Source organism: Gekko japonicus, unplaced genomic scaffold (genome assembly GCF_001447785.1).
Source record: "Gekko japonicus isolate JY-2015 unplaced genomic scaffold, Gekko_japonicus_V1.1 scaffold105, whole genome shotgun sequence".
In the NCBI taxonomy this organism is placed as follows: domain Eukaryota; kingdom Metazoa; phylum Chordata; class Lepidosauria; order Squamata; family Gekkonidae; genus Gekko; species Gekko japonicus.
This window is the reverse complement of record NW_015167532.1, coordinates 1086445-1098905: the sequence shown is the minus strand read 5'-3', so window position 1 is coordinate 1098905 and position 12461 is coordinate 1086445. Positions and strand designations below refer to the sequence as shown.

At 46.6% G+C, this 12461-nt stretch overlaps 1 protein-coding gene across 1 annotated transcript in view; it reads right to left on the bottom strand.

The window, feature by feature from the left end:
- Nucleotides 1–12461, bottom strand: part of DPP6 (dipeptidyl-peptidase 6) — a 308399-nt gene that overhangs the window by 193425 nt on the left and 102513 nt on the right. The window contains exon 6 of the mRNA XM_015413434.1: nucleotides 2057–2109. Coding sequence (XP_015268920.1) covers nucleotides 2057–2109 — 53 coding nt within the window. The remainder of the gene's footprint in view (nucleotides 1–2056; nucleotides 2110–12461) is intronic.

Here is a 12461-nt window from a genome sequence, read left to right as displayed (position 1 = left end):
CCGTTGGGGGCGGGGTGTGTGGCCTTATGACACACTTCCGGTGATGTCAGGGGGTGTGGCATATGCTAATGAGTTATGCTAATGAGTTCCCCTAGCTCTTTTTCTACGAAACGACCCCTGGGCCACACAAATGATTTAGTACATATCTGTGTATCTGCACCTTGAGCCGATGCCATTTAAACGCATTCCATGCTAAAACTGCTTTCCTGAACGTGATGCATCTGCATATGGAAATGTGCTTTCAGTTAATACCAACACTGGCTGCCCTTGAAAATGTTTGTTTGCTTATTTATTTATTTATAGACTTATACCCCTCCACTCCCCTGGGTCACAGGGCCTGGGGAGGTTCACAACATTCAATATAACAATCTATAAATAGAGATAACATATACTTGCAAAAAACATTACATTACAATCCATAAAATAACACCTTAGCTCAGGTATCAGAATCATTTGGCACCCAACAACCAACACCACAGAATGTTGTCCAAACAAACAAACCAACATACCGCTGCGCTTTGCTTCAGCTATTGCAAGAGGCAAGGAGCAAAGGGGCTCCAGTGCGAGTTCTGCTATTGCGCCCAGGATTTTACACCTCTTGCATGAGGGTCTCAGCGAATCAGATGTGGAGCAGAAAGGGAGCATGGAAGGACAGGGCCAGTGAGTGATGCAACATGGGAAATCCAAACCTGCCCAGGCCAAGAGAACCAAGACTCCCCCCCCCGCAACTACACAATGCTGCAATGTGAGAGTTCCCTTTAAAAAAAGTTAGAGTCAAGTGCTGAGACCCACAGGTGAAACAGAACTAAGGCTGAGGTCAGATGACAGACTTTGCACGGTCTGGCCATGCCTCTAATTTATCTGGTGCTATTTGTCCTGGAGAATTTCGTTCAAACATACCTTACCCTCACCGCATGCTCACCCCATGGTGGACTGTTCAGATTATTGCTGTGGCGGGCACTTCGGTGGCATTTTTGTTTGTTTTTCATGTGCGTGCATAAGCACGTAGCTGAAGCACTGGCTCCTTTTTGACAGCTCCGCAAACCCTCCGCCAAGTACTGTGATCATTGGTTCCTATACAACTCTATTTCTCCACCAGAAATCACTCCCTTTCCCACCTGATCTTATTCCCTTTCCCACTCATTTCATAGTTTCCCCTTTCCCTCTCCCCACAGAGCTTTCTCGTCAGAGCAATATTATGAAGCGGATTGGAGTTAAATTCTGGGGGCTGAGTCCCAACCGAAGAGTCGTTTTTCTTACATTTGTTGCTCTAAAACCAACCCTCTCATAGGTGCCCAATCACATCAAAATACTGCCACCAAGAAGCATGCAAGTGGTGATTCAAATCCCTTGCATGACAATCCGATGATGCGCACATCGCTCACTGATATTTTTTAAAAGGAGCGAAAACAGACGGGAAGGTTTCAACTTCCCAAACAGCTTGAGGTTGCAATGCGGAGTTCAGACATCTGGAAATGTTATGATGCGCACATCGCTCACTGATATTTTTTTAAAAGAAGCGAAAACAGACGGGAAGATTGCAATGCAGAGTCCAGACATCTGGAAATGTGGGGTGAAACCAGCTACATCTGTAAAAGCCAGACTTTCTCCGAGGTTGAAAACCTCACAATCCGAGTGGGGTGGGGCCCCAACAACTGTGGAATGGGATACTGACAATGCTGTTTGAATGAGCAGTTTAAATCCGAGGGGTACCCGCAACGACATTAGATCAAACAGCTCATCTGATTGCAGCCTAAATACTCCAATTAAGGACGGAATGTTTATTAGCTGGAATCAATGCAAGTGCTGGTACGGCAATGATCTCTTGCTGTTAACTGCAAGACCAGGTTGTTAAAGGTAAAGTGAGAATGTGCCCTTCCCCAGGAAGCCCTTTATGCATTATCTGGGCTCTGCCATGAGGACAGCATGCCTAGTGGACAGCATAAAGAAGTACCAGGCTGCTTTGCACACACTCGTTCCATTCAGGCAATTGACCTTGTCCGATTACCCCTAAATTCTCCTGTTTAAATGGAAGACATGCATTACAATTGCTTACCCATAAGGCAGTTTTCTGAGGACGTAATACGCTGTATACGAATGCTGATACTCCTGCAGAACGAAATTAAAATGAGGACAAATGGATTAGCAGGGTACAAGAGTCAGCAAGTCTCTTATCACTACAAAATTAGCATGCAAGGAAAAGAGAGAGAAAGAAAGATCTTTGTTCAGGTGCTTGTTTTGTATTTTGTATTGCATTTGTAAGGGGGGGTGGGAGATATTAAAAACCAATTTTGTTCTGTCACAGAGAGGAAAAGTGAATGAATGCATCGTGCCTTGTTGTGTATTCTTCCCACCTCGCACCTTATTACAACGTTTGGCAAGTCCTGCACCTCCAGATGCTCCGTGTCATTGCTATGGATACCAGGCCTTTGATTATACTCGGGGCATTTGCTCCCAGCAACAGCTAAATTTGGAACAACCATTAATGAGGACACCTTGGACCGCCAGAGATAGGGTGCAGCGCTATAACTAGACATGAGGGGGAAACAGTCCATCACACTGTTCTATCACAGGCATCGTGTTTCCTAGCACCATGAAGAAAGTCGCAGTGCCCTTTACCAGGACTGGGGGGGGGGAGGCCGATCCCAAGGCTTGATTTTGCTAGTTTGTTATCAAGGACTCTCATTGACAGCAACAAAGCACTAACCTGTGACCCAAGAAGTCTAATTCTGAAAGTTCTGCAAGAAAATTAAGACAAAGGGATTCGCAAGAAAAAAAAGTGACGCCGCTGCTTCTCACTAACTTCCTCAAGGGGTAAAAGGGGAACGTCCTTCAAAACCCTTTACTGCATTAAAACGAAAGGATCTCAACAAAGGCTTTCCACTGAAAAGACAACCAAACCACTAACGGTCATCGGAATTCTTATATTTCTTATCTTCCAGTGTACTCTGAGGACGTATCTATGCCATAGACTTAAACTGTTTTAATAGTCATTGCCTCTTCCAAGGGGGACTCTAGGAAGTGTAGTTCTTGGCAGGGGACTAGAGTTTATTAACAGAGCATTCTCAGCATCTGTACCAAACTACGATTCCCTGGATTCTTTGGAAAAAGCCACATTAGTATAAAACGGGTTTAGGTTTCCTTGGCTGCATGGTGTGCATATATAAAGAAAGAAAAGGAAAGAAATGGCAGTTCTGGATTTCAAAGATCTTCTTGACCAACCAAGCAGAATTATATGTTTAATAGCCACCATGTCAAGATATCTCCAGGACCAGGCAGGGAGCCCTATCCCAGTCAATGCCCCCCATTTACTATGGCTAGACCCCCACAGTGGGCTGCCCTGAGCGGTCCAACAGGCCATCCCTGAACTGCAGGTACCCAACTCGATGACAGTGGAAGCTGGCACACTTCCCATGGCTAAACTGGCTGGTTGGGGGGGGGGTTGGCTGGAAGACGGAACTGTGTCAATTGTGTCTCTGCAGCCCAGCTGAAATGCACTGGCAGGCCAATGAGAGCCCAACCCAGCCGGGGAGCTGATAGGCTAGGAGGGGGAAAGGGGGTGGGGTCCCAGCTGGAGTTGGAAGAAGCCTCCAAGGGCCTCCAAGGGCTGATTGGCCAAAGAAATAGGGGGAGGAGCATGTAAAGGCTATTTAAACCCTCTCGTCATCACGCCAAGGAGCAGGTGGCTGGTCCTGTCTCACAGCTGGAACAGAGGGAGGGCTGGAAGGGATACGCACCCTGAGGGGAGGAGGGTGACCCGGGTGAGCACAACTCTCTTCCCAGCTGAGGCCTGAGGGACCTGGAGGCTGAGACCCATCTGGGAACCAGGAGAAGACACTGGCTACTGGGGTCTACTCCTCCCCTTCTCCACACTGGTACCCCACTCAGCCTTGCCAAGCCACATTTCTATGGCCACCCTTCCCTGAGGCAATTCAACATGGGTCAAGCCCAGGGGTCATTTCCTGCAGGAGCGCACAGGAGTGAAGCTCCAGCAGTAAAATCTATCTATCTATCTATCTGTCTGTCTGTCTGTCTGTCTGTCTGTCTGTCTGTCTGTCTGTCTGTCTGTCTGTCTGTCTGTCTGTCTGTCTGTCTGTCTGTCTGTCTGTCTGTCTGTCTGTCTGTCTGTCTGTCTGTCTGTCTGTCTGTCTGTCTGTCTGTCTGTCTGTCTGTCTGTCTGTCTGTCTGTCTGTCTGTCTGTCTGTCTGTCTGTCTGTCTGTCTGTCTGTCTGTCTGTCTGTCTGTCTGTCTGTCTGTCTGTCTGTCTGTCTGTCTGTCTGTCTGTCTGTCTGTCTGTCTGTCTGTCTGTCTGTCTGTCTGTCTGTCTGTCTGTCTGTCTGTCTGTCTGTCTGTCTGTCTGTCTGTCTGTCTGTCTGTCTGTCTGTCTGTCTGTCTGTCTGTCTGTCTGTCTGTCTGTCTGTCTGTCTGTCTGTCTGTCTGTCTGTCTGTCTGTCTGTCTGTCTGTCTGTCTGTCTGTCTGTCTGTCTGTCTGTCTGTCTGTCTGTCTGTCTGTCTGTCTGTCTGTCTGTCTGTCTGTCTGTCTGTCTGTCTGTCTGTCTGTCTGTCTATCTATGTATCTATGTATCTATCATCTATCTATCATCTATCTATCATCTATCTATCATCTATCTATTCATATTTATAGGCCGCCCTTCCCGCAAGCAGTCTCAGGACGGGTAACAGCATTTCATTTGCACAAAATATATTTGATTAATACAGTAAAAATTAAAATTAAAGACATCATCATAAATACTAACATGGTGGTCACTTGCTGATAGCAAAAGAAATTTTCCGTTTGTGGGAAGTTCCTGGCCTGTGATGAAAAATAAATACTGGCCAGCAGTGGCCAAGTAGAAGCCTCAGGGAGGCCGTACAGGGACGCCCGCTGCCTCAGCCAAAAGCCAGGCGGAACGGCTCCATCTTGCAAGCAGTGTTCCCTCTAAGCTGAGTTAGTGTGAGCTATCTCACAGTTTTTTAGCCTCCAGCTCACACATTTTTTGTCTCAGCTCAGGAAGGATGGCTCCAGAACACACTAATTTACGCAGTAGCCAAATCACCTGCTCACAACTTTAATGCCGGTAGCTCACAAAGTAGAATTTTTGCTCACAGGACTCTACAGCTTAGAGGGAACATTGCGTTGCAAGCCCTGCAGAATTGAAGATGTCTGTACCCATTTAGAAGGAAGTGAGCGAAACTCTGACCAGTGTCCCAGAAATGGTGCCACTTCTCTCCCATGGAGATGCTTATTCTGGCACTATTCTTCTCACATATCTTTGGACACAGATATGGGCAAACCCTGAAAGTGGATTGCCTGGCAACATTCATATATCTTAAGCGAGTACAAACAAAAACAACTGTAGGATTTGTTGCTCCCGTCTGCACTGCCCCTGAAATGGCTGTTCTGAGATCTCTTTGATATGGAAATCAAGATGAAAAATGGTGTCAACATCTCAAAAGAAAATTGCTCAGGGGGCATTCATATGTCGCAATGCAAATTTCCTGCTTTTGCATTTAAAATGAATTTGTATTATTCTCTTATTTACCCTCAGAGATTTGACACGGGAATTGAGAAAAGACAGCAGGAAAAAAAAATACCGCAAACCCCATGCAGCCTGGAAACAAGGAGCCTTTGTTTTGGGGTTTCGGGCCCCTTGGAGGGGAGACCTACAGGGCTCCACATGGTGGCAGCGTGAACTGATATTTACTTTTCAGCCCTCTCCCCATGGGACTAAGGGAGGGGGCCTCAGTGCTGGCACATACTTGGCATGCAGAAGGCCCCAGGTTCAATCCCTGGCAATCTCCCATTAAACAGATGCTAGAAGAGAGCATTCTTTGCCTGAGATCTGGGAGAGCTACTGACAGCGTGGGTACATGAGACTCAGACAGACAGACCAAAGGGTCTTCCACACCAGTTTTCTGCCCTGAATTCATTCGGGAGGTGGTCGTTCCGCTCTATTCTGCTATGGTCAGGCCTCACCTGGAGTTCTGTGTCCAGTTTTGGGCACCACATTTTAGGAAGGATGTTGACAAACTCGAGCGTGTCCAGAAGAGGGCAACCAGGATGGTGAGAGGGTTGGAATCCAAGTCTTACGAGGAAAGGCTGAAAGAGCTGGGTATGTTTAGCCTGGGAAAGAGAAGGCTTAGAGGGGACATGATTGCAGTCTTCATGTATCTGAAGGGCTGTCATGTAGAAGATGGAGCAGATCTGTTCTCTCTTGCTCCGGATTGCCAGACTAGATCTAATGAGTGGAAATTACAAGGGAGTCATTACCAGCTAAATATCAGGAGAAACTTCCTAACTGTAAGAGTGGTTGAGCAGTGGAACAGACTGCCTGGGGAGGTGGTGGATGCTCCTTCGCTGGACGTGTTCAAGCGGAGGCTGGATGACCATCTTTCGAGTACATTGTAGGGCTATCTTTCAGCTATGCTCCTGCAGAGTACAGGGGGTTGGACTAGATGACCTCCAAGGTCCTTTCCAACTCTAACATTCTATGATTCTATGATTCTGTCCCGTAGCCAGGAATTTTTAGCCTGGAGATCAGTTGTAATTCTGGGGGATCTCCAGCCCTAACCTGGAGGATGGCAACCCTCAGATCTTGTTCCCTCTGATATTTGTTGATTTGATTAAACTGACTATCTAGTTCCAGGTTTCGGCTCACTATTATTTCCCTCTCTCACACACACAAAAGATATACCACTGGGAAAGATCCAAAGCAGCTTATCACGTTTTAATATATTTTGGCTTCTTGGTTGCCGAGCGCTTTGCGGCTGGATCAACTACCCGCAAATGCCTCAGTTTCGTAAAATTGAACTATAAGCGATGTTTTGTTTTTAAACCACACCAGACAGGCACAATTTGAAAACCTGGTCTTGACCCACAGACTTAACTGGCTCAGGTTGGCCTCCAAGTTCCTCGGCTAGGAGGGGAAAGATCCATATTTGGAGGCAGTAAAAAATCTCTGAGCCCCGGTGTCAGGGCACAACATCAGGGGATGGCTTTGGCACTCCAGAGAAACGGTTTGGCAGATGGACCACGGGTCTGATCCAGCAGGGCTCTCCTTATGTTTTTGTATTCTAACCCCTTCCTCTTCACCTGCCACTCTGGGAGAGCAAACCTGCTTTTCTCCACTGCCCAATCCTCCTTCGGGGAGAAGACTGGCCAAAGAGGATTAACTGATTTTGAACAGCAGAGACGTAATTACTTCCCAGAGAAAGGTGTTTACCTATGAGACCTTAGAATGCTCTTCCCTTTTAACCACTTGTAGCATGTGGTCATGCCGGAGCCTGTGGCCATGGAAACACACTTGCTCCAAATTGCCGTGGTGCTTCGTCGGTGTGTGTGTGTGTTTGGTGTTAACAACACTGGAACATACAAAGCCCCAAAACTACAGTTAAGGAAAAGATATTTATGTTTAAATATCCATTTAAATAAACACATATAATCTATAATAAATAAATATGAATTAAAATTATGTTTTATTTAAACGCTTATTAATTTATTTGTGGCATAATTGGGCAATTAAAAAAGAATTCTGCCTGCAAATGTAGTATATTTCCAAGACACTATGAGAAGAACAGAAACACTCAATGTTCAGACATAAAGTTTATGACTATGTTTCGATTCATTAGATTAGCATTGTGGTCTTCCTCCAAAGAGGCTAGGTGGCCATCTGACAGCAATGCGGATTCTGTGAACTTAGGCAGATCACGAGAGGGAGGGCAGGAAGGGTTGCCTCAGTGCTTAGTTCTCGTGGCCCTTTCTTACACACCCAGGGAAATGCTGATCGCCACTTTGGGGTCAGGAAGCAATTTTTCTCCAGGCCAGTTTGGCCCCCCAGTGATCCTGGAGGCTTTTTGTCATCTTCTGGGCATGGAACAGGGGTCACTGGGGTGTGTGGGGGGGGAAGGTATTTGTGAATTTCCTGCCTTGTGCAGGGGGTTGGACTAGATGACCCTGGAGGTCTCTTCCAACTCCATGATTCTATGATCTTTAAGGCAGCATACATGGCATTAATGAACAATGTCAGGAAGAGAATAACTCACCTGAAGGTATCTATCAAGGTTCATGGCCATGATGGAATTTGTTCCTAGATTTCTTAAGACCATACCTAACCCCACTTTTCTCCTCACTACATTTTCTGGAGGCCACTAGATCTGTTTGTGTGTTATGTGCCGTTGTGTGTCATGAATGAATGACCGCTTATCGTTAACAGCCTTGCTCGGGTCTTGCAGACTGAGGGATGTGGCTTCCTTTATTGTCGAGATCTAGCAAAACAGAAACCTCAGAGGAAGAGGAAGAAAACTAAAGAAATAAGCTCTGGGTGGACTCATACCATTCAGAGAAGTGGAGGAACGACACTTCCTGTTTTCACACTTCCTGTCTTGCGGTGAAAAATATGCAATAGCTGCTTGCTTGTGCAACGCACACAAAGTCGGGAAATAGGAATGTGCCCCTCTTGCGCATCTGCATCAGGGATGTGGTCCACATGCATCTACAACTCACACATTTCACAGAGTTGTCATGATCTTCAGTTGCAGAACAGAAAAGTAATGGTGCTCAATGCACCATGTGCTCTTTCTCCCACTCGGCATATATGTTATAGTACACGTTTACCATCCAACCAGTGCAGATACTAGCCACATGACTCGACTCCACATATGAAATTTAGACCTAGTTTACATAATACCTCTCTGTGATATTTCTGGAGAAATGCCCCTCACCCTAGAATCTATCCACAATGGGGACCACATTCTGGTCATGAGTCGGAACCCAGCTGCAAACTTCTGGCTGGTATAAAAGAGCTATCAAGCCCCAAGCACAAAGAACTTCAGTGATTACAAATGCTAATTGCTCCGGCCAAAGTAGGATAATCTCACACATTGCTTGGCTGTCACACCTCAGGAGATAGAGGCTTGGAAACCCAAATGGCTGGACAGTAACTGCTTCCTCTGGAGGCAGGAAGGCTAGAATGGTTCCAAAGGAGGATGCACCCTCAAAGCAGAAATTATAAACGGGTTCCATGGGTGTGGAAGGTTTAAATGTCATCTGGCATGACAGGAGAGCAACCCGAGAGACAACTATACTGCGAAAGATAATGCTTAGACCTAGTCCACAAATGTAGCAGGATGGGGTGGTAAGGAACTGGTAGACCCAAGGTGGCAAAATGGACTCTTTAGACCAGAGGTGGTAGAGTCCTGTTTCAAATGCTTTAAAAAGCTCACTCAAAATAGAAAACTGCATCAGCAGGGACAAAGGTTTTACTTTGCATGCTTTGCTGGTTTTCTGCTTGCAAGGGACTTTATAACATAAAGGAGCCCTCCAGCAAGTAACCTTCCATCTGCAATGTGAAGGAGTACAGTCCCAAATACAGTCTTAGCATCCTACCACCTCATTTTCTTGCACATGCAAGCCAAGCCTTTAGTATCTTTAAAAAAAAATGGCATTAAATTGCCCTAAGTTCAGACTTCTCTGACTTAAATGAAGAGCAGATTGTTTCTCTTCATTGTTCCTGGACAATCTACCACCTAACCTCCAAGTCGGGGGCCCTCCACTCTGCGGGTCCATTTTCCGAATGTCCCGTATAATCAATCAACCGGCCATCCAGTCGCTCTGTCACCAGAGGAGTTAATTTTCATTGCAGAATAACAGATGTTATTCATCCCTCTGGTTTTAAATCTTCCCTAAGCTGGAAGAGCTAATTGTCAAATGAAAAACTCTCCGCACTGTCTGCTCGTGACATTCTGTAATGAACTGGGATTGATCTATATTTGATGCTGCTTCATTACCTTTCTAGATTCTGCACAGAAGTGAGCCCATCAAGATCTGTAATTCTGCAATGACTGTGATTTTTGATGAAGGAGAATTCAGGTGGGGTAACTGTGTTGGTCTGAAGCAGCAGAACAAAGTTTGAGTCCAGAGGCACCTTGAAGACGGACAGAGTTTTGTGCAAAGCGTAAACTTTCGTGTGCAAAGCCAGTTTGGTGTAGTGGTTAAGTGCGCGGACTCTAACCTGGGAGAGCCGGGTTTGATTCCCCACTCCTCCACTTGCACCTGGCTGGATGACCTTGGACAAGCCATAGTTCTGTCAGCGCTGTCCTTGAAAAAGAGCAGTTTCTGTCAGAGCTCTCTCAGCCCCACCTACCTCACAGGGTGTCTGTTGTGGGGAGGGGGAGGGAAAGGAGTTTGTAAGCCGCTCTGAGACTCCTTTGGGTAGTGAAGGGTGGGGTATAAATCCAATCTCTTCTTCTCTTCTTCTGACAAATGGAACAAAATCTCCACAAGGGCTATTTACAGGAAAAAAGAGGATTGGGGTGGGGCAGCTATTAGGAGGGGCCACTCAGAGCCAAGATGCATATGCAGAGCTGAAATTGGATAAGATCCACGGATAGCGGCAAGTTAGCCTGTAAATGCAAGATTTAACAAAAAGATGTGAGAATGACGCTGGAGTCCAGCGGTTTCTGGGGCCTCACTGCAGTCAAACAGTGTAACAAGCTTCTTCGCCACCACGACCCTGACTCCGAACCGGGGGACTGATTTCAGCTTCAGCCAGTTTGTTGCAGTTCTCTGCAGTACTCTGGAGTGTGCCAGGGCTCCAGTCAATCTACCCGTTTTCTCTTAGGTTTGCCTCATATAGTCTATTGGAAGAGTCCAGGTATCTTGAGCAACAATAGTTCCATCATTGCAAGCACATGGTCAGCTCACAAAGGAGTCCTTTGCTCTCCCTGGGACAGCATTTCCCAGGTGCAGTTCAACAGTAGAGAGAGAGCAAGAGAAAATCTGACTCTCCTCCAAGGGTCAGACAATTAAGAACCCCAATCTAATCACGACTGGCTGTGGCCATCAGCCAATCACGGGTAGGAAGGGGGTGTCCAACTTTTGGGTTGTCATGGGAACAACATCTGAATGGTCAGAGCTCTGAAGGACACACCTGGGTCATGTGCCCCTCCAAACTCTAACCCACCATGGCCTACGTGACATGGGCCCTGTAGCCTGAAAGCAGGCGCCTTGAAGTCTAACTCTTCCACTTAGAGGTGTGAAGAATGTGTGGTTATATGGCAGGCAATGGAGCTTCTCTGACCAAATGGTCAGCCATCTGGCTTGCAAAAGGAAACAACATAGCAGGGTCTCAGCAATAGGCATTCCAGGGCAGACATGAAGCCTATAGAAATCAATATTTCTATACAGGTATAAATCCAATCTCTTCTTCTGTTCTTCCTCTGACAAATGGAACAAAATCTCCACAAGGGCTATTTACAGGAAAAAAGAGGATGGGTGGGGCAGCTATTAGGAGGGGCCACTCAGAGCCAAGATGCATATGCAGAGCTGAAATTGGATAAGATCCACGGATAGCGGCAAGTTAGCATGTAAATGCAAGATTTAACACAAAGATGTGAGAATGACGCTAGAGTCCAGCAGTTTCTAGGGCCTCACTGCAGTCAAACAGTGTAACAGCTCCTTCGCCACCACGACCCTGACTCAGCACCGAGGGACTGATTTCAGCTTCAGCCAGTTCGTTGCAGTTCTCTGCAGTACTCCGGAGTGTGCCAGGGCTCCAGTCAATCTACCCGTTTTCTCTTAGGTTTGCCTCGATCTTGTAGATAGTGTCATTGATGAATGAATATATTATAGTGAAGGACAGAGGCATCTGTCGCCGTGCTATCCTCATAACACAACAAAAGGAACCAGCCATAGGTTTCCTCTGTCAGAGAACTAATATGATTAATAGGAGCAAATGGAAGTGCGTTTTCTGTAACTGATCTGCAATTATGAAATGTACTGCCAACGACGTCTGCTTGGCGTCTTCTCTGCGTGTGCAGAAGATTGCAGCCGACTGATATGAACTTTCGATTGACCTTTTGACAGACCTGATTTGGAAGCGGCCGCTTTTTGCTGGCAACCAGACTTTGCTTTCTCATTTTTTTGGTTATCGTTTTAATTAAACATCGTATGTGGTTTTAGTATGAAGGCTGCCTTGGCTGTTTGTCAGAGAGGCAGCAGACACATTCATACTTCTTGTGTCTGCTCGACAGCGCACTAATCATCATGGCGATTAATCTTGAGAGACCGCCTCCCTCCATGCTGGGACCTTTCCAGCCCCTTGACAACGACCTCTCAGGGGCTGCTTTTGCACTTGCCTTCAAAGGGCAAGGAGAAAGAATTATTCGGTGGCCCCTCTCCAACAGTTCACAGAAGCCTGAGAAGCCCAGACGACCCAATCTCATCAGAGCTTGGAAGCTAACTGGGGTTGGCTATGGTCGGTACTTGGATGGGAGACCACTAAGGAAGACAGGAGGTTGCTATGAAGAAGAAGAAGAGGAGGAGGAGGAGGAGGAGATTGGATTTATACGCCGCCCTTCACTTGGAGTCTCAGAGCGGCTTACAAACTCCTTTCCCTCCCCCCCCCCACAACAGACACCCTGTGAGGTAGGTGGGGCTGAGAGAGCTCTAAGAGAACTGCTCT